The sequence below is a fragment of the Oncorhynchus keta genome, chromosome 10, assembly GCF_023373465.1.
Source record: "Oncorhynchus keta strain PuntledgeMale-10-30-2019 chromosome 10, Oket_V2, whole genome shotgun sequence".
NCBI lineage: Eukaryota > Metazoa > Chordata > Actinopteri > Salmoniformes > Salmonidae > Oncorhynchus > Oncorhynchus keta.
This window is the reverse complement of record NC_068430.1, coordinates 58,996,796-59,019,022: the sequence shown is the minus strand read 5'-3', so window position 1 is coordinate 59,019,022 and position 22,227 is coordinate 58,996,796. Positions and strand designations below refer to the sequence as shown.

Below are 22,227 nucleotides of genomic sequence, written 5' to 3'. Positions count from 1 at the left end.
GATAGGGTGAAGGCCCCAGTGCAACAGCACATGATGGAGACGATGATGATGATGATGATGAGGAGGAGACCATCTCTCTGTGGTCCTTCTGTGGCTCAGTTGGTAGAGCATGGCGCTTGTAACGCCAGGGTAGTGGGTTCGATTCCCGGGACCACCCATACGTAGAATGTATGCACACATGACTGTAAGTCGCTTTGGATAAAAGCGTCAGCTAAATGGCATATATTATTATATTATATTATTATATATTATTCCAGAAGGCATGAGGTATCATGGTAAGACTGTGAAAGTACTATTTACTCTACAATGGTGAGGAGTCCTCATCAAAATCAAAAAATTGAATTTCTTTTACAGGACCCAGATGCTATACAGTGGGAAAACCAGCCTGGCAACATAGTGCGTATTAATAAAAGGACACCACATCCTGCCAAATTCCAGCTGCGCTAATTGTATTGTGTTCACAGAGCTCACAAGCTATCAGAAAGTTGTATGGCAACCACCTCCGGCGCCAAATAGAACTGGCAGACATAGACATTCAGTACAAGAAGAAAAAGATGGAAAATCTTGCACTGGAGTCCGAAATAAAAAAGAGGACAATTAGGAAACTGGACCTTGAAATAAAAAAACTTGAGAGGGAGGTGAGATATGCCTTCAATGTACACTGTATGCTAACTGTAACACAAATGTATTAATCATTATTTGTATTTCCTCCCCCAGCTCCAAGAAGATGACACAGCTCAAAATAAAAATTAGGTATATTCTCGTAAAGTCAAGTGAGCCATGACATATGAGCTCTTATTGTGAGCACACAGGACGGTGGCATCTTTCTAAGGTTTTTTTATTTTCCCAGCAATCAGTACAACCAAGTCATCGTTATAAGGCATCGCCCTCTTTTGCCCACCCCCCCAGCACCAGGTGTGGCCACTAGCCTATATGAAGGCCCAAAATTGTGTGTTCCTTTCTGCTCTGACAATGGCATGCCCATTCGTGCGAGATGTGGTGGATGAAGAAGCACTTGTGCTGAGGAGAGCCTTCAGGCGAGAAAGGGTCTTCAGGGACCGGTTGGACCCACTGGCCTTCCCCGACGACCATCTATATGAAAGATACAGGTTTTCTGCAGATGGCATCAGGTATCTATGCAGACTACTGGGTCCCAGGATTAAGCACCGCACTGCACGGAGCCATGCACTGAGTGTGGAGCAAATGGTTTGTGTGGCCTTGCGCTTTTTGCTAGTGGAGCCTTCCTGTACTCAGTGGGGATGCAGAACAGCTGAACAAGGCCACAATTTGCCGCACAATAAGGAGTGTGTGTCTGGCTATCAAAGCATTAGCAGATGTCTTCATCTCCTTCCCTGGCCACAGAAGACTCTGTGACATCAAAGAGGAGTTCTATAGGATTGCAGGTAAGAGGATCTACAAATTACAGGACAACTGTTAACACATAGTAGGATACTCATTACTTTGTGTGACAGGTTTCCCCAATGTCATTGGTGCAGTGGACTGCACACACATAAGGATAAAAGCCCCCTCAGGTGCCCATGAGGCCGATTTTGTGAATAGGAAATCCTTTCACAGCATTAATGTTCAGGTGAACATAACTTTTGATATTGTCCATTGACGAACACTCTGCATTGCCAGTGATGTGCATTGATTGGTGTAATATTCCTCATCTTATGATTTCAGATGGTCTGCAATGCTGACTGTGTGATCAGCAATGTTGTGGCAAAATGGCCTGGCTCAGTCCATGACTCCAGAATCTTTCGGGCCTCTGAAATCTATCAGTGCCTATCACAAGGTAAGCCACACAACCCCTATTTATAACCATCATGGCTGTGTCAAGAATATCACTGTGTTTATGAGGTAGTAATGATGAGATTTTGTGTTGACAGGTGAATTCTCTGGTGTGTTGCTGGGAGACAGGGGGTATGGCTGCCAGCCTTTTCTCCTGACACCTTTCACAGACCCCCAGGAAGCACAGCAGGCCTACAACCATGCCCATGCCAGGACCAGGGCCAGAGTTGAAATTACCTTTGGCCTCCTGAAGGCACGCTTTCACTGCCTTCACAAATTAAGGGTCAGCCCTGTTAGGGCATGTGATATTACTGTGGCTTGTGCTGTCCTCCACAATGTGGCCTGCCTGAGGAAGGAGAGGGCCCCCAGAGTGCCACCAGCCATGGACTGGGACAATCCGGCAATCTTCCCTGATGACGACAGTGGTCGGCTGCTGAGGGACCAATATGTGTTGAATTATTTTAGTTAGTATGTGTGCTTTCAATTTTGGTTAAATATGTCCTGCGGTGGCAGAGGAATTTGGGTTTTTTTGGGTTCGTTTTTTTACGAATTTGTCCTCTTTATGATGTTTGTGCGGTATACTGTGTGTAATACAAGGCTGCAGGGAGGCTACTGCATCCATTCATTTGTCTGTTCAGTTGATGTGTATGGATTTGTCCTGCATTTATTTTAGTGTGCAGACATGCAGGGTGTGTTATATACAGACCTTTGAATGTGTATGTATCATTTTGTATAATATGCTTGGATTCTGTGCTTTCCATCTTGTAGAGTCACTGTGACTTCAGTTTCGAAAGGAGCTGATGGTTTACCTGCTTTGTTTTGTCCTTATTCAATAAAGGAACATAATGTTACACATTGTGTTTTTATATTCATATGGAATGTGTATTTGTTTATATGACAGAGTACTAGGGCCACACTGAAGAAAAAGGATAAAGTCATAAATTTATGAGGCTGGTTCTTTCTGCAGAAAAGCTACATATTGTTTTTACAGTTTTGATACTTATGACAATGTGATACTTAATATTCTGGCACATCAGCATGTCTTTGTTTATGAAACCATACTGAAGTACAATTTCACGAAATGCCCCGCATCTGTCATTTTAACAACTGTCCTCCTTTAAAACAACTGGTTACAATATTATGACTTGTCTTTTTTTTCCCTCTGTGGCCCTAATATTCTATCATTTTATATATAGTCTATGGGAAACTGTAAATTATCTAATGATAGCAACATCTAAAAATCATTTTTTTTATCCAAAATCATTGAAATTAATGATCACAAACGTTTAAATAATGACAGTGGGTCTAGTTATATGTGATAACAATGTATAGTGAGCAGTGAAATAACTATTGGTTTCCATTTGTGGTGACTGCTGACTGACATTAGGGATGAGATTAAATAGATCCTGGAATTTAGCCTGGTCTGGAGCAGGCTAGCTCCACAGAATAAATCTCCATGGTAATTTATACCATAACATATCCTCCTGCCCCCTATCCATCTTTAATGCAACCGGATTACGGATCAATTGAGCCAGGATCACCAAGATATCCTGGCTTAATCCCTTATCCTAGTTTTGTGCAACAGGCCCCAGAACTTTAAAAGATGATCTTGGGCCCATTCACATTGACTCAGAGCAAATAGAAAAAGTTGAGCAACACAAATATCTTGGAACTATAATTGACTCAAAACTCTCCTGGACTGCAAACACAAAACATATGTACAAAAAGGGACAACAACGACTGTCTTTCATGAAGAGATTAATTACATATCAGGAGTTCATCTCAAGAACACGGAAACACTGTTCTTAGAGAGAGTAATGAGGGCAGGAGCGAGAATTGCCACTGATCTGACACAAACCAGGAGTACCAGCTCATACCGCCGATGCAGAGTCCATCTTTACAACACCGCCAGAGCCCAGAAATCATTCATTCCCACCAGTATAAATAACTACTCACCACCCACCTCAATTGATGAACATGTCTGCTGTAGTTATTGCTTGTGATTTATGTATTTTACTAGGCAAGTCAGTTAAGAACAAATTCTTATTTTCAATGATGGCCTAGGAACAGTGGGTTCCGTGCCTTGTTCAGGGGCAGAACAACATATTTTTACCTTGTCAGCTCAGGGACTCGATCTTGCAACCTTCCGGTTACTAGTCCAATGATCTAACCACTCGGCTACCTGCCACCCCAGTTATTGGTGATGCTGTGCTGTTGTTTGTTGAGGTGCAAGACACATTTCCCAAAAGGGACACACAATAAATAACGTTTTAATATCTCATCAGAAAGTTCAAACCTCTTGGTGTAACAATTTACGTTTTGGACTCACAGTAGCAGTAACCTGGGTTTGTGTCTTGGTCGGGCTACATATTCGCTATGCTGGTGTTAGAACAAGAAGTGTGTCCCAAGGGACTTGTGAGAGAAACATGGGGATGGCAGTAGCAGACAGTAAACATGTAGAGACCTTTGTACAACAACTAGCGACCTCATCAAGAAGTGGCAGAGTCCCGAATTGGGCTTAGCCCTGAATTTGCTACAATATTTTCAAAAACAGCAGTCTTCTGGTAGCCTAATATGGATGAGTGTAAAAATGATCATAATGGTTAATTTACGTTATCATTAGTCTTCATTTTATTTTGTGAATACTGTTACATATTTACTGATCTATTTGTGCATATGTAGCAGATGGGGATCTATGAAAACTCACTCTTCATCCTGAAAGTGTCATCCCTTACGCTATTGAAATATGCATTTTTTTGGCAGTGCAATGGGTTGGAATGCTCTAGGAGGGCCGTCATTTGTGCTTGCGAGGCAGAGGTCCTGAGTTTGCGCTGAGTAGTAGCCCAATCGGATGGAAGTGGCATTCCCTAAGCAAGCAGCATGATCTGCAGTTGCCACTTGGTTATTTGCAACTTCCATACTAATAAAATTAGATTTTGGTGAGCTGAGTGGACTGGTTTTTAGTTAAGACAATATATTTTTTGTTGTTAAGATTTCAAGTAAATAAAACAGATGTGTTCCAATGATTCCAATGAGGTGTAACTAATAGGAAATAAATAAAATAACACTTTACAAAATGCCTGTGGGCACTAACAGTCACACTTTGCAAAATGACTTTGCATGCGTTTTTGGATAAAGGGACTTTTATTCTGAAAACCTAACGGAAGTGTTACTTTGTCGCCACCTAGTGGTTGTTGTTGGGAGAGAGGCTCACAATGGAATATGTCAGGCTTCCAATTGCCGGTAATTATTTTCCTAGCGTTCACGTCCATTTTCGGTGTCGTTCAAAGGGACTGTGAAGCAATTCGCCGCTTTTTAAACTTTTGCAACAAAAAGCCCATAATGGATTTCGAATATATTTCTGACGCTTCTCAGTAGCTTTCTCTCGTGAGGCTGATTGCTTGATTTCCAGACCTTGTCACCTTGGTGGTGGATTTGTAACGATATATTTAGCCTCTCTCGGTTGGGATATTGCCATTGGAGCAAGAGAAGACGCAAACAGAAATTCAAATTGGATTGCCAGGTAAAAGACGATGCGGCTTCATTTAATTTGTTTTGACATATGGCCAGAAGGTAAAGACCTACATACAATATATACTATTGCGAGGGTTCACGTGTTTAAAAATGTTGACGCAGCGCAGCAATCATGCAGAATTGCATTCGCACTATTGTGCTCTGGGCCTGTCACGCCTATAGGCTAGTTGAGGGATAACCTACTTTATATAATTTTATAGTAGCCTAGACCATTTGAAGAATTATTTCAAAACCAAACAACGTCGTGTCGTATGATCTAATTGACGATCTAAGAACCGCATTTAAAATAATTTTGCGCTGAGCTGTCTTTGCAGAAAGACTTTGTAGGATCCAGTGAGAGGAACGGTCTTGAGTCTAGCCCAGTTTCTAGACAGATATTGTAATCTCCATCTAGCAGCATAGGGTAACGTGGGGTAACTGACACTTCTGTAATTCTCACAGAAACTAATTTGTAACACTTTTCCTGGCTGGCACTACTCGAGTTAAGATAAAAATGTTATCTATCTAATCTAAATTTAAGTCACTAACATAACTATTCTGAGGTAAATTGATCTAATATTTAATAATTTAGAAAAATAAATTACTATATAGTACCACCTACTCATTCCAGAGTTTTTCTTTATTTTTACTATTATTCTACAATGTAAAAAATAAAGAAAAACACTTGAATGAGTAAGTGTCCATACTTTTGACTGGTACTGTGTTTGTGTGATATAGAGAACAAAGATATATAAGCAATTTTTCTAAGTTACAGTTCATATAAGGAAATCAGTCAATTGAAATAAATTCAGTAGGACTTAATGTATGGATCTCACTTGACTGTGTGGTGGTGCAGCAATTGGAGGGCATAGGCCCACCCACTTGAGTGCCAGGCCCAGACAACCAGAAAGAGTTTTTCCCCTCAACGGGTTTTATTACAGACACAAATATTCCTCAGTTTCATCAGCTTTTCGGGTGGCTGGTCTCAGACGATCTGACAGGTGAAGAAGCCATATGTTGAGGTCCTGGGCTGGTGTGGTTACACGTGGTCTGTGGTTGTGAAGCCGTTTGGACGTACTGTCAATTTCTCTAAAATGATGTTGGAGGTGGCTTATGGTAGAGAAATAGCAACATGTCTGGTGGACATTCCTGCAGTCAGCATGCCAAATGCACGCTCACTCAACTTGACATTTGTGGCATTGTTGTGTGACAAAACTGCACATTTAGTGGCCTTTTATTGTCCCCAGCACAAGGTGCACCTGTGTAATGTTCATGTTGTTTAATCAGCTTCTTGATATGTCACACCTGTCAGGTGAGAGTCTCTGCACAGCTATTCCCAGGTCTCTCTAGGGATGTTCAAGTCCGGGCTCTGGCTGGGCCACTCAAGGACATTCAGAGGCTTGTCCCGAAGCCATTCCTGCGTTGTCTTGGCTGTGTGCTTAGGGTTGTTGTCCTGTTGGAAGGTAAACCTCCACACCAGTCTGAGGTCCTGAGTGCTCTGGAACAGGTTTTCATCAATGATCTCTCTCTGTACTTTCCTCCGTTCATCTTTCCCTCAGTCCTGACTAGTCTCCCAATCCCTGCCGCTGAAAACCATCCTCACAGCATGATGTTGCCACCACTGTGCTTCACTGTAGGGATGGTCCCAGGATTCTTCCAGACTTGACACTTTAATCTTGTTTCTCATGGTCAGAGTCCTTTAGGTGCCTTTTGGCAAACTCCAAGCGGGCTGTCATGTGCCTTTTACTGAGGAGTGGCTTCCGTCTGGCCATTCTAACATAAAGGTCTGATTGGTGGAGTGCTACAGAGATATTTGTCCTTCTGGAAGGTTTTTCCATATCCACAGAGGAACTCTAGAGCTCTGTCAGAGTGACCATTGGTTTCTTGGTCACCTCCCTGACTAAGGCCTTTCTCCCCTGTTTGCCCAGTTTGGCCAGATGGCCAGCTCTAGGAAAATTATTGGTGTTTCCAAACTTCTTCCATATAAGAATGACTGTGTTCTTGGGGACCTTCAATGCTGCAGACTTTTCTTTATTTTTTTTCTTTATATATATATATCTTTTTTGGGATACCCTTCCCCAGATCTGTACCTCGACACAATCCTGTCTCGGAGCTCTACGGACAATTCCTTCGACCTCATGGCTTGGTTTTTGCTCTGACATGCACTGTCTACTGTGGGATGTTATATAGACCGGTGTGTCTTTCCAAATCAAGTCCAATCAATTGAATTTGCTAAAGGTGGACTCCAAGTTGTAGAAACATCTTAAGGATCATCAATGGAAACAGAATGCTTCTGTTTTTTCTTTGCCATAATGGAGTATTGTGTGTAGATTGATGAGGGGGAAAAAAACAGTTTAATCCATTTTAGAAAAATGCTGTAAATGAACAAAAAGTCAAGGGGTCTGAATATTTTCAAAATGTACTGTATATGCATGACCATGGTGGCAAGTGAAAGAACACTTTGGAGATGATTGGGAAATTATCAGACCAATAGTGAGGACACAACATTTTCACCTGACACAAGAATCCAAACATTACGCTGTTTATTTTGGTGCATTTTACATTTACTTCACTTTTCAATAACTAAATCTGAAAATACTCTGAATACATTCAGTGATGTAAGAATATTCATTTACATTTTGGAGTAGGTGCAAGATAAGAAAAAAACAATTACAAGGGTTTGAGTGAGAGGTCTAACTGGTGTTTCCAGGTGGCCACACCTTTCCAAGCTGCACAGTTCCTAAGTAATTTCAATGCAGTTTTATGACTCAAGGAAAGAGCCTTCAACTATGAAGGTTCTTTTTTATTTTTTTATTTAAAAAAAATTAAGGTCTTCCTGCTTTGCCATTTGAGGAATTTGAAGCAAACATGCTTGTGGCTTTTTGTTTGGAACAAAATGACTGTTTTTGCAATCCAAAAACGTTTCATTATGAATCACAATCTGGGTCAGGTGGGTATCGTGAAAGCTTATTCTATTGCCAGCACAGCTAGCTAAATTCTAAAATACAAAATACAATCTTAGTGTTAAGCTTTGTCAAAGAAACATGTCACACAAAAGGATTGTAATTTTACATTTTCAAATATGGAAATGGTGAAGTGCACATTTTGGACTCATGGGTGTGTGGTTTGCTTGTGTGACATCAAAGCGGTTTTTGTTATAATCCTCAATGTCTCATCTTTCAGAACACCGACTCCTTTTGAGTTAGGCGCTTGTCAATGACAAGGATAACTAGCTGTGAGTGGAAAGAACTACTACACAGAAGCAAAATATCATTGTTTTCCAAAATATCATTGTTTTAATTGCAAAACTTGAGTTTTAGAACTGTTTGGCCTATCGGGTGAAAGCGGGGAGGGAGGAGTGCCCTTCTCAAATCTAACAGTAATCTGCTCATCCATGTTGTCAAAGATGCAGCATAGTACATCATCCAGAAACACACATCGCTTTAACATAAAATAAATGTAACATTTTTCAAGGCAGTTTTCATTGGGAAGGCAGATAAAACATTATCGGAACAAATCACTTTTGCATGGGAAAACACAGATCCCAAGTAATTGCTTAATTATGTCACTTTTGTTTGGAGCAGACTTCACCATCGGACCGAGCGGGGCACCTGGCTCACCACCGGGAGGCAGCCCGTTTCCAAATAGAATGCAATCAACTTTTAGTCTATGCAAAACACGCCTGCCCAGGCGGGATTAATCAAACCCCCTCATGGATTACACCTCAGGTGTGAAACAGACAGGTGTGTGCCCGGATAGTGAAAACAACATTGAATCCATCTATGTTTGGTTTTAAATTAGAGGTGGGTGGTCGCATCTAACAATTGTATTGACTTATTTCTTGAGTTTCTTGTGTTTGAGACCACCTAAAGCAAGACTGATTCAAGACCGAACAATGGGTCCAAGACCGAGACCAGAAAAACGTCCAATTCAAGACCATGATTGTAATTCTGTCAAATCGCCACCATAATAAGAGTTCCAAATGTCCAGTATTTCTGAACAACATATGGATTCTTTAGCCATTCAGAAGTGAAAAAATGCATGCTGAGGGAAAATAGAGCTGCTCTACAAATTATTATTAACCCAGACACAGTGAGGAAGAATGGGTCTTCTAAGCCTTCAGAGAAGATTAATAAAATCATTCTAATATTATTTTCAATGATTTTCGGATTTCATTGCTTCAGTTTTTTTTTTTTTTTAAAGAAAGGGAAAAAAGATCCAATCAGCATTTGTATTTGCTGGTCTCTGGGGAGATACAGTAAATCTAGCTAGATAAGTCAACTATTGGCTAGGCCATCAGAAGCTGTATAGAAGGCATCTGCCATTCACCTGTATTATGGCAAAAGTGACAGTGAAATCAACCTATCACATTTGGACAGTTTTAACAAAAACGTAAGGAAACTTCTACCTTCTCGAAGGCCAACGGGTCACAATAATGAGCAGTAGTTTTCCCCCATGGTCTAGCTAGCTAGCTTTTGTTGTCGGCTAGTTTGCGGAGGCTGCTGCAGGTGTTGTTGCTAATTTGTTAGCTTCTCCCCTTTGAAGACTAACTTCCAACAGGAAGTCCAGTTTTAAATGATCATCTGGTGAATGGAACTGTTTTTTAATGCAGCACACCTGCTGCTGATAGCTTGAAGCATTGTTGCATTTCAACTTTAGGTCACCGCTTACTTTGGGTGCTAAACGTAAAAATGTCAGCGTGAATGGACTGCTTATCCTTTAACATCATGCTGTGTGTGACTGCTGTCTTTTTATCGGCCCTGTGTAGTGGTGCCTGGAGAAGTGGGAAAGGCACCCTGTGTGTGAAATCCTATGTTTCACTGGTGATGTTGTAAGTCCACAACAATGCTTAAGCAACATCAATCTGATTGGGTGGGCCTGGCTCCCCAGTGGGTGGGCCTGTGTCCACCCATGCCTATGCCCCTGATGCAAACAGCGCATGATAATTGGGCATCATAAATGGCCTACTAACAAACACTTCGGACCAAACTTTTTCAATACCTGGTTTTCATATCCATTGTTGCCTTAGTTAGCATTTACTGGGAGATATCTTTCCTACCCTACTGGCTACCGATGTCATTCTTCCGTGAGCTGCTCCTTACCAAAGCCAGTTGAGTGCTGTGCGCTCTTGCTGCCTGCAGATGATATTCTGTTGAAACTAGGCTATGTGTGTGGCGCTCGTGAATATACAGTATTTCATGTGTTTTGCGATGTGTGTAGGCTACTTTGTGCATGATTTCTCTATTGTACTACATAATTTATAAGCCTTATACCTCCACTACGCTACTTTGATACGCATCAGTAGGGATTAAGAAGTGAGTTTATGCAATGCCAACTGAAGAAGAAAGAAAAAGGTGTGTGTAAATGGCTTATACCGGGTGTATAACTTCCACTGCACCACTGGGCCGTTGTGTTTTACTAAAAGTTTAATCTCCCTTAGCCGTGGAAAGTAAGGGTGCTGAGGGTTATAATAATAATATTACTATTTAAAAAAAAAAAAAGTATTCACAGGTAGTGTATTGGGCCTTTACTAATCCAATTAAATTGTATTTGTCACATAGACATGGTTAGAAAATGTAATTGCGAGTGTAGCGAAATGCTTGTGCTTCTAGTTCTGACAGTAATAATATATAACAAGTAATCTAACAATTCCCCAACAACTACCTAATACACACATCTGAAGGGGTGAATGAGAATATGTACATATAAATATATGGATGAGTGATGGCCGAGTGGCATAAGCAAGGTGCAATAGATGGTATAAAATACAGTATATACATGGAAGATGTGTAAACATTATTAAAGTGGCATTATTTAGAGTGCGTTGTATAAAGTGACTAGTGATCCATTTGTGGCCAGTGATTGGGTCTCAATGTAGGCAGCAGCCTCTGAGTTAGTGATTGCTGTTTAGCAGTCTGATGGCATTGAGAGAGAGAGAGCTGTTTTTCAGTCTCTCGGTCCCAGCTTTGATGTACCAGTACTGGTCCCGCCTTCTGGATGGTAGAGGTGTGAACTGACAGTGGCTCGGGTGGTTGATGCCCTTGATGATCTTTTTGGCCTTCCTGTGACATTGGGTGCTGTAGGTGCTGTAGTTTGCCCCTGGTGATGCATTGTGCAGACAGCACTACCCTCTGGAAAGCCTTGCGGTTGAGGGCGGGGCAGTTGCCGTACCAGGCTGTGATACAGCCCGACAGGATGCTCTCGATTGTGCATCTGTAAAAGTTTGTCAGGGTTTTGGGTGACAAGCCAAATTTCTTCAGCCTCCTGAGGTTGAAGAGGCACTGTTGCGCCTTCTTCACCACAGTGTCTGTGTGGGTGGACCTTTTCAGTTTGTCTGATGTGTACGCCAAGGAACTTAGAACTTTCCACCTTCTCCACTGCTGTCCCTTCGATGTGGATAGGGGGTGCTCCCTCTGCTGTTTCCTGAAGTCAACGATCATCTTTGTTTTGTTGATGTTGAGTGAGAGGTTGTTTCCTGACACCACACTGAGTGGTGCCCTCACCTCCTCCCTGAAGGCTGTCTCGTCATTGTTGGTAATCAAGCCCACTACTGTCGTCTGCAAACTTGATGATTGAGTTGGAGGCGTGCATGTCCACGCAGTCGTGGGTGAACAGGGAGCACAAGAGAGGGCTGAGCATGCACCCTTGTGGGGCCCCAGTGTTGAGGGTCAGCGAAGTGGAGATGTTGTTTCCTACCTTCACCACCTGGTGGCGGCCCATCAGAAAGCCCAGAACCCAATTGCACAAGGCGTGGTCGAGACCCAGGGTCTCCAGCTTGATGATGAGCTTGGAGGGTACTATGGTGTTGAATTCTGAGCTGTAGTGAATGAACAGCATTCTTACATAGGTATTCCCTTTGTCCAGATGGGATAGAGCAGTGTGATGGCTATTGCGTCGTCTGTGGACCTGTTGGGGTGGTATGCAAACTGAAGTGGGTCTGGAGTGGCCGGTAAGGTGGAGGTGATATGATCCTTGACTAGTCTCTCAAAGCACTTCATGATTACAGAAGTGAGTGCTACGAGGCAGCAGTCATTTAGTTAAGTTTGCCTTCTTGGGTACAGGAACAATGGTAGCCATCTTAAAGCATGTGGGGACAACAGTTTGGGATAGGGAGCGATTGAATGTGTCCGTAAACACACCAGCCAGCTGGTCTGCGCATGCTTTGAGGACGCGGCTAGAGATGCTGTCTGGGCCAGCAGACCGTTATAGATGTCGGTTGCGCAAGACAGTTTTTACTTAATTTATTTTTTAAAGCATCTTAGCGTTGACCAAAAAGGTAGTTTTCTAATTAATGCAGGATTCAATAGTTGGAATTGTAAGAGTTTTTGCTCTGTCCCTTTCTCTGCTGTTCTCATTGTAATGGAATCCATAAAGAACAAAATCCTGTCCTCAAAAAATGTACATCAAAAGGTGCAAAGAATGGGCAAAGACATAAGACATCCACATCAAATACAATATTTTTCTTAAATATGAAATACTTTTTGTGCAGTATTAATTTACCATCCTTACAAACCACTTAATGTAAATTAACATTACTGTATTGTATATAGGCTGGTCATCTAGGTTTGTACCTGTAGGCTTTCCATCACCATGAAGAAAAACAATGACCAATACAGTGTTTGAGTACATTGAGACATCAAGAGGTTTGTGATGATGTGATGTGGCTCAGTTGGTAGAGCATGGCGCTTGTAATGCTAGGGTTGTGGGTTCGATTTCTACGGGGGGACCAGTATGTAAATGTAAACTCACTACTGTAAGTTGCTCTGGATAAGAGTGCCTACTAAAATGGAAAAGGAATGAATAGACGATTTCTGTTTTCACATAAGTTGCATTTGCAAAGTATTTCAAGAATCTGGAAAATGTATATCAAGCAAGTAATTTTTATATTCCTCAAGTATTATCAGAATAACTGTTTTGTACCGATAATTATCAGACTCCAATTACAAATGCTGGTAAACATTCAAATACATTTTTGTTTTTAAAAAAAATCTGAAAAGCAGTGCACTGGGCCTTGTATTAACGGACCGATATAGATGCCTTTCGCGCGGGCAATGCCAGGGTCATGGGTTAGGTTCCTGCTGCACTAACTATTGTATAAGAGGTAATGCTAATGGCATGCAGACAACCTGGGTTCAAACCCAGATGGTAACACATTTATGCAACCTTCATTTTCTGTGGAGACTTTCAGCATGTGCATGTACCCACTAGAAGTCTGCACAACCACTATTGAAAGAGGTGTGAAAGTATCTTGCAGAGTCTGCCACACACGCACATTTTTATTATCTGCATGGTTGAGTCAAGTTTCATGGAGTTGGGATGATTTGGAAATAAGTCTGACTTTATTTTCATATCCCAGTTGTGTAAAAAAAAAATATATATATATACTGTCTTTTTTTTAATGAAAAATCAATTAATTAAATTTGAGGACCTCCTTACAAAATAAGGTATTGAAATGGTTTGCTGTCCATAGCTTTTCTGTCAAAATGATAACTAGATTCTATATTTTGTAGTCTGTAGCCAACACTGATATGTTGATCATCCATTTACCCCATTGTCTTTTGGGGAGTGCATGTAACTCTTCAATCTAGATAAAGTCCCTTCCCATTAGATCAGAGGTGTCAAACTCATTCCACGGAGGGCCAAGTGTCTGCAGTGTTTTTTTAAATTCAGACCTAGACAACAAGATGAGGGAAGTTCCTTACTAATTAGTGACCTTAATTCATCAATCAAGTACAAGGGTGGTGTGATAACCCTCAGACACTCGGCCCTCCATGGAATGAGTTTGACACGTGCATTACAATGTGCCAGGGTATTTTGAAATACGCCAGGTATGATTTCCAATACAATACCAATAAGGTATGATTTTCAGAAGGCTACTAATTTGGATACCACCCAATCCATATTTCCAATGGCTATGTGTTTTCTGACATGGAAGCATTGGAGAAAGAGTCATTATCTTTTGTTTTTATGTGGGGTGATTCTAATATTTTATATTTAATATCTTTAAAGTCATTCTTTCACTCTCTTTCTCGTTCTGTCTCATTTTCTCTTCTCTCACTATCTCCTGTTTTCTCTATCTGTATCTACCTTTCAAGTACATTTACTGGTTACCTTGGGTCTGTGTAATGGACACAGTGTTTGAAATTCAGTGAGAGAGCTCCTGCATATGGGACCCAATCTACTGCAGCTAATGAGCGAAGATAAGAATTCTGTGTCCGAGAGAGAGAGGGGTGCGGAGTCGTAACACAGCACTTGTTCAACTTCACTACAGCATGTCCTTCCCATTGATTAGGCTGGGTCAGTTTTACCTTGTTCCTAGGGCAGAATGTATATTTATAATCTAGTCTTTAACTCAGGTTTACGATACGGATACATACGACCAATGTACAAACAGGCTATGTAAGTGGTAACAAATACATGGACAGTCATGGGACTTCTACGAGATGTTTCTGTGTTTGTTGATAAGCACTGCACTCATGTTAAGCGGGTGCGTTCTTATAGGCTACCTAGACATTTTTTTTTGCCTCTCTCTGCTCCTTTTCTCCTTGTTGCACACTTGCTATCTGTTTGGAGCAGATAATCTCACTCTTGCAGAAGAACATGTCCGGTGCAGATATGTGATAATGAGCAGCCTGCTATATAACGATCCACATCAGTTTCCCTTTGAGAAATTGCTATGATTGTAAAAAGAATTGGCTTGTGTACATACCACTGGAATATAGTTCTTGTTTTGGCCTAAAATAGATACAAAGTACTTCTAGAATTCAAAATTATACATTCAAAAGTAGTCTATTTTATATGGAGGGAGTATAGTCGATATGATTGTAATTTGTTATGATGTGAAGTCTACTGCTGTTTGATGCAGTGTTATGTGTCCTGTTCCATTGCAGTGTTGTTGACAGCATAACCCTCCCCCCCTTACCCACAAACCAAACACTGGTCAGAGGCAGATTGGTCATAAGAACCTCATGCGCTCTGTTAACCAGACTAAATGGTAACGTTCAATTTGGTCATGTACTAGTGTCAGCCAACAATGTTATGGCACTCTTAGTCAGGGATACACCGACTCTGTACACCTTAATGGGTGTGTACCTATTGTTGTATTGAGAAAGCTCTACTATTCAGCTGTTCTGATGTTTTGACTTGCAGTAATGACATGAGGGTTTCTGATGCAGTGTATGAATCATGTACGTCAGGAGATGTTCATCGATCTGCACATTGAAAAGCGATACTGACTGACTGATAGGTTTTGATTCGGTGCTTGGTAGCACATTCCGACATGTAGAATTATCAATGGTTGCTGTTGGTTATTATTTTTAGAGATCGACAGATTAATCGCAATGGCCGATTTTTAATTAGGGCCGATTTTCAGGTTTTCATAACAATCGGTAATCTTTATTTTTGGACGCCGATTACATTGGGCGATTACATTGCACTCCACGAGGAGACTCCGTGGCAGGCTGTCTACCTGTTACGCGAGTGCAGCAAGGAGCCAAGGTAAGTTGCCAACTAGCATTAAACTTATAAAAAAAATCAATCTTAACATAATCACTAGTTAACTACACATGGTTGATGATATTACTAGCTTGTCCTGCGTTGGATAAAGTCAATGTGGTGCCTGTTCATTTATCATCAAATCACAGCCTACTTCGCCAAATGGGTGATGATTTAACAAAAGCACATTCGCGTCAGGGTATATGCAACAGTTTGGGTCGCCTGGCTCGTTGCGAACTGTGTGAAGACCGTTTCTTCCTAGCAAAGACCGTAATTAATTTGCCAGAATTGTACTTAATTATGACATGAGGTTGTGCAATGTAACATAAATATTTGAACTTAGGGTTGCTAACCGTTCGATAAAATACGGAACGGTTCCGTATTTCACTGAAAGAATAAACGTTTGGTTTTCAAAATGATAGTTTCCAGATTGACCATATTAATGACCTAAGGCTCGTATTTCTGTGTTTATTATATAGTAATTAAGTCTATGATTTGATATTTGATAGAGCAGTCTGACTGAGCGGTGGTAGGCAGCAGCAGGCTCGTAAGCATTCATTCCTGCGTTTGCCAGCAGCTCTTCGCAAGGCTTGAAGCACAGCGCTGGTTATGATTTCAAGCCTTTCAACTCCTGTGATTAGGCTGGCAATACTATAGTGCCTATAAGAACATCCAATAGTCAAAGGTATATGAAATACAAATGGTATAGCGAGAGAGAGTTCTATAATAACTACAACCTAAAACTTCTTACCTGGGAATATTGAAGACTCATGTTAAAAGGAACCACCAGCTTTCTCATGTTCTGAGCAAGGAACTTAAAAGTTAGCTGTGTTTTTTGCATTATTTAAACCAAATTTAACATGTTTCATTATTTATTTGAAACTAAATTGATTTTATTTGTGTCATATTAAGTTAAAATAAGTGTTCATTCAGTATTGTTGTAATTGTCATCTATCTATCTATCTAATCTCGTCCAATTAATCTCTATTGGCTTTTTTTGGTCCTCCAATAATTGGTATCTGCGTTGAAAAATCATAATTGTTCGACCTTATTTCCATTTGACATTAAATGTGATCTCTGTAGCTGTTGGCTCTGTTATGGAGCAGAAAGATCGATTGGCTCTCTTGTTTGAAGAAGACATGGCTGAGGTGTTTGGCCAGCTTTGGACAAATTCAGCACAGACTTCTCATGTGCAACCCAGCTCCTTGAACATGGCTCAATTTGCACACGAATGTTTTATGTGAATTAATGTATCTATTTGTGATTTCGAACATCCCCAAATTGAAGCGATGCATCGTTTGACAAATATAATGAACCATGATTGAAGTGTTGGTTTCTTGCTTTTTGTTTAAGGAACAATGGCATGTAGACAAGGGACCTTCACTCTTGAATATTTAATATCTTTGCGACCACAGTGGAGCTGCTTGGTATGGTGAGTGAAGATGTTCCAGTTGAAAGTATGGCGATCAATAGTATTTGTGTCTGTAGGCCGAGGGTTATCACTAGCAGCCAGTCCTTCAGTAATTGGTGCTGAACCTCGCAGTGTGTCAGTGAAGGATGGGACAAAACTCACACACAGACACACACAAACCTAGACATATGGGTTGTGATGCAGGACACACGCACTAACTAACCTTGGATGTTGGTGAATAATGGGGTTTGTATTTCGCCGCTGTACCCTGACAGTTTGCCATGGCGCAAGGCACCAGGCCTGTGTTAATAATAGGAACATAGTTGTCAGCAATGACACAGGGAATTTACGACTTGCTATCCATGTGATGCCCTTCTATATATATATTTCATATTTACTTGCTGTCTACATGGGCTAGAGAAGTTAATTATTATTTATATATCCGTAAGTAGATAATTAATCTGTTGGTTATCGCTCAATATTGTTTATGCTCCATGCTACTGGCAATTCCAAAACAGTTGAGTGTTTCTTGGTGAGTTCCTGCAAATTTCTTCAGGTCTGCTGTTGTGGTGGAGGAAGGTGATGATTTTTTTTAATTGACTGAATCACTGGACACTTGTTTACACCATACTATTACTGAACAAAAATATAAACGCAACGTTACAGTTCATATAAGGAAATAAATTAATTAGCCCCTAATCTATTGATTTTCACATGACTGGGAATAAAGATTTTTTTTTAATTAAAAGATAGAGGCGTGGATCAGAAAACCGGTCATAGATCCATGGTGACCACATCTCCTTCGCATAGAGATTATCAGGCTGCTGATTGTGGCCCGTGGAATGTTTCACTTCTTTTCAATGGCTGTGCGAAGTTGCTGGATATTGGCGGGAACTGGAACATGCTGTCGTACATGTCGATCCAGAGCATTGCAAACTTGCTCAATGGGTGACATGTCTGGTGAGTGTGCAGTCCATGGAAGAACTGGGACATTTTCAGGAATTGTGTACAGATCCTTGCGACATGGTGCCATGCATTATCATGCTGAAACGTGAGGTGAAGGCGGAGGATGAATGGCACGACAATGGGTCTCGGGATCTCGTCACGGTATCTCTGTGCATTCAAATTGCCATCAATAAAATGCAATTGTGTTCGTTGTCCGTAGCTTATGCCTGCCCATACGTAACTTTGACAACAGCAAACCGCTCGCCCAAACAACGCCATACATGTAGGCTGCTTGGACGTATTGCCAAATTCTCTTAGATGACATAGGAGGTGGATTAAGGTAGAGAAGTTAACATTTAATTATCTGTCAACAGCTCTGGTAGACATTCCTGTAGTCAGCATGCCAATTGCATGCTCCCTCATCATGAGATGCCTGTGGCATTGTATTGTGTGACACAACTGCACATTTTAGTGGCATTTTATTGTCTCCAGCACAAGGTGCACTTGTGTAATGATCATGCTGTTAATCAGCTTTTTGATATGCCACACCTGTCAGGTGGATGGATTATCTTGGCAAAGGAGAAATGCTCACTGATAGGAATGTAAAAAAAAAAATGTATGCACAATTTTTGTGAAATGTGTTTTGTGTGTGGAACATTTCTGGAATCTTTCATTTCAGCTCAGGAAACATGGGACCAAAACGTTACATACTGCGTTTATATTTTGTTTCCGTGTATTTATCCACAATCATAATATTATGTAACATTTGTGACCAAATTAGACGTTAAGAGTTTCACTGTGGAGTAGTGGTGTAAGAAATAGACTAAATTATGGTATTCTGCCACGTCTTGCCTTTTGACTCAATAAAATTATTGTTGTATAAAGTCTATCCCGGTAGGCTATTTTATTGCATAATATATTCTGCTTGGCAGTTAAATCAAGCAGAAATGGTTTGAATGGTATCTGAAGCTTCCCTATATGAATGGACTAGGATAATTCTTTAGTTTACAGAACTTTTGTTCTCACACAGTCCGGACGTGGGGGAGGGGGGTGACAATGTTGGGATGGGCTGAGGGGTTTCCATGTCAGGAAGTGCAGAGGGCTTTCCATGTCCTCCACCATGAGTCACATGTTTTCACTGCACCCTGGCAGCCCATTGAGTGTTCATTGTTACATCTGTGAGAGTGTTGTATTGGGGAGTGAAAGAAAGAGGGAGGGAGAGTGTTGAGGTGCGGAGAGAAAACAAAGGCCTGTGGGTAACAGGGATTTCACTGGTCTGCAGTGACAAAGACGAAAGGTCCATTCATATTAAAACAGAGTGGGATGATTTAAAAAAAATAATTGTCACTTGTGTGAATAATAGTTTGGGCAGTCTGGCCTTGAGTCGGATGCATTTTTACCCAGAATATAATTTTTTTGTCTGCCGACCTGCTATCACGCTGCATTTGTGCACGCCGCAGGTGACCATAATTTTGACCAATGTATTTATTTGATCTAACTTTTATTTTATCAGGGAGTCCTACTCAAATCAAATGTTAGTCACATGCGCCGAATACAGCAGGTGTAGACCGTACATTGAAATGCTTACTTACAAGCCCCTAACCAACAATGCAGTTTCAGAAATATGAATAAGAAATAAAAGGAACAAGTAATTAAAGAGCAGCAGTAAAATAACTATAGCGAGACTATATACAGGGGGGTACCGATACAGAGTCAATGTGTGGGTGCACCGGTTAGTCGAGGTAATATGTACATATAGGTGGAGTTATTATAGTGATTATGCATAGCTAATAACAGAGTAGCAGCAGCGTAAAAGAGGGGGTGGGCAATGCAAATAGTCTTGGTAGCCATTTGATTAGATGTTCAGGAGTCTTATGGCTTTGGGGTAGAAGCTGTTTAGAAGCCTCTTGGTCCTAGACTTGGCACTCCGGTACCGCCTGCCATGCTGTCGCAGAGAGAACAGTGTATGTGGGGTGGCTGGAGTCTTTGACAATTTTTAGGGCCTTCCTCTGACACCGCCTGGTATAGCGGTCCTGTATGGCAGGAAGCTTGGCTCCAGTGATGTACTGGGCCATATGCACAACCCTCTGTAGTGCCTTGCGGTCGGAGGCCAAGCATTTGCCATACCAGGCAGTGATGCAATCCGTCAGGATGCTCTCGATGGTGCAGCTGTGGAACCTTTTGAGGATCTGAGGACCCATGCCAAATCTTTTCAGTCTCCTGAGGGGGAATAGGTTTTGTCGGGCCCTCTTCAGGACTGTCTTGGTGTGCTTGGACCATGTTAGTTTGTTGATGTGGACACTAAAACTTGAAGCTCTCAACCTGCTCCACTACAGCACTGTCGATGAGAATGGGGGTGTGCTCGGTCCTCCTTTTCCTGTAGCCCACAATCATCTCTCTCTAGCTCTTCTTCATTCTTATGAGCGAGAGAGAGGGCAGGGCGCTCATTATCTTTCCTTAAAGACACCGCACACATTATATATCCCAGCTGTATCTCACTCACTCACACTGTCTGACTTTATTACAAACCCGTGATTGTAGCATGATTCCTCCCTGCAGACCAAGGAAATTCAATCAGATGGATCATTTTAGATTTGAATTTTTTGTGCACTTAATTGCAGCTCATGAGTTGGCCCCAAAGTGTTTCCCCTCTGGGTGTAACCCTTATACTGACATGGAATTGATCTTGTAGGAGAATTGTCCTTTTTCAATAATAATGTATATGCCTTTGTTCGCTACACACACACTTATATTAATAAACTGAGTACCTTACAGTATTTTTGGCAACGGAAGGGTGGATTTTTATTTCATTAAGCCCTTTGTGTACTTCTGACTATCCTCTCATGAGGTCTTACGGCAATGGAAAGTAATCACATTTGTACTTATAAGACATGGGCTTTTCATCAGGATGGTTAGATGGCTGCATAACACTATGTTCAGATACAGCTATGAAGCCATGTCAAACAGAAAAAGGACACTTTTTCATACCAAGAGTAGTAAAAGAGCACTGTATGAAACAAAGCTGTGCACCTGGCCTTAGTTGTGCTGTTGACTGCAGTGCACCTGGATTTAAAAAGAACAAAGCCCCTCTTTCCTCTGCTAGGATTCAATGGTAACATGTAGAAGTGAATTTGGGGGGGTAGCCTGATCTAGAATTGAACCCATGTCTCTGTGACTCAGTCCAGCACCTTAGTCATTACCCCAAGAGACTCAAACATTATGGCGAGGTTCCTACTTTGTACTTAGTTGTACAAGTTACTTTCTACTTAAAATACCCCTTACTTTGTAAAGAATTGGTGTCAGGAGCATTCAACTTCTGACAACAATGCAGCTAATTTGGGAATAGCCTGACTGGAACTCAGTCATGGGTCTTTGCAACTGTCGGTCAGATGCCTTAGTCATTGCGAAGAGGCTCAAACCAGTCAAGTTACTATGTTTTGTACTAAGGTCGCTACAATGGCACACCCACAACTGAACCTGTGGTTACTTTTGTTACTTTTGAAGTTGAAAACATTTATATAACACTACTTCACAACCCCGCAATTTTTTGTTTGTTGATAAGATAAGGAGGTAGTAGGCTAAGGTATTAAGTGTTTCTGAGCCGTGTTCTTCAATCACCACAGACGAATCACAATGATCATTATCAAGGCTGCGTAGGAGGTACAACAACATATTTTCTGTCAGATTTTCCTTATTGAGTCCACATCCTTATTTAGTCGTTGGGAAGTTCAATGTTGTCGGTAAGATCTTTGCATAGAATTCCTGTTGATCAGCTAGTATTCAGCTGAGAATATTTGCTTCTCTACTCTGATCGGACACAAGCGAAGAGGGGAAAAAAGCATTCCATTCTCTTTTGATAAGAGAAAGTGGGATGATTTTAGGTGTGAAAAATAGGTTGGGAACACCTCACAGTATCCATAAAGGGAATGCCGTCACCGAGTAGTAAGGCTGATGTCAATGCTCGCCCTGGGGAGTGGCAGCTGCAAGACTCATTGAAAGTCCTTAGCTTCATTTCTAAGCTGAGAACTCTGAAGCAAGCAGACATGCCATCTTTTGGGGAACGCAAATAGGCC

General features: G+C 41.3%; 2 protein-coding genes across 6 annotated transcripts in view; both read left to right on the top strand.

Annotated features, from left to right (window-relative positions):
- The first annotated feature begins 254 nt into the window (after positions 1-254).
- LOC127932255 (putative nuclease HARBI1) lies at positions 255-3,036 on the top strand. Its single transcript, XM_052527384.1, is given in 9 exon segments — positions 255-275; positions 355-638; positions 718-753; positions 851-1,222; positions 1,225-1,251; positions 1,254-1,403; positions 1,473-1,588; positions 1,684-1,795; positions 1,890-3,036. Coding segments are annotated over 6 exon segments (1,065 nt in total). The 5' UTR covers positions 255-275; positions 355-638; positions 718-753; positions 851-933; the 3' UTR covers positions 2,261-3,036.
- A 1,936-nt stretch (positions 3,037-4,972) lies between these two features.
- Positions 4,973-22,227, top strand: part of LOC118389061 (CSC1-like protein 2) — a 91,016-nt gene continuing 73,761 nt past the window's right edge. For 3 of the 5 annotated variants that reach the window (XM_035778782.2, XM_035778783.2, XM_035778780.2), the window contains exon 1: positions 4,973-5,314. The gene's annotated coding sequence lies outside the window, so the exon portion shown is untranslated. The remainder of the gene's footprint in view (positions 5,315-22,227) is intronic. The other 2 variants (XM_052527364.1, XM_035778781.2) reach the window with 2 other exon arrangements.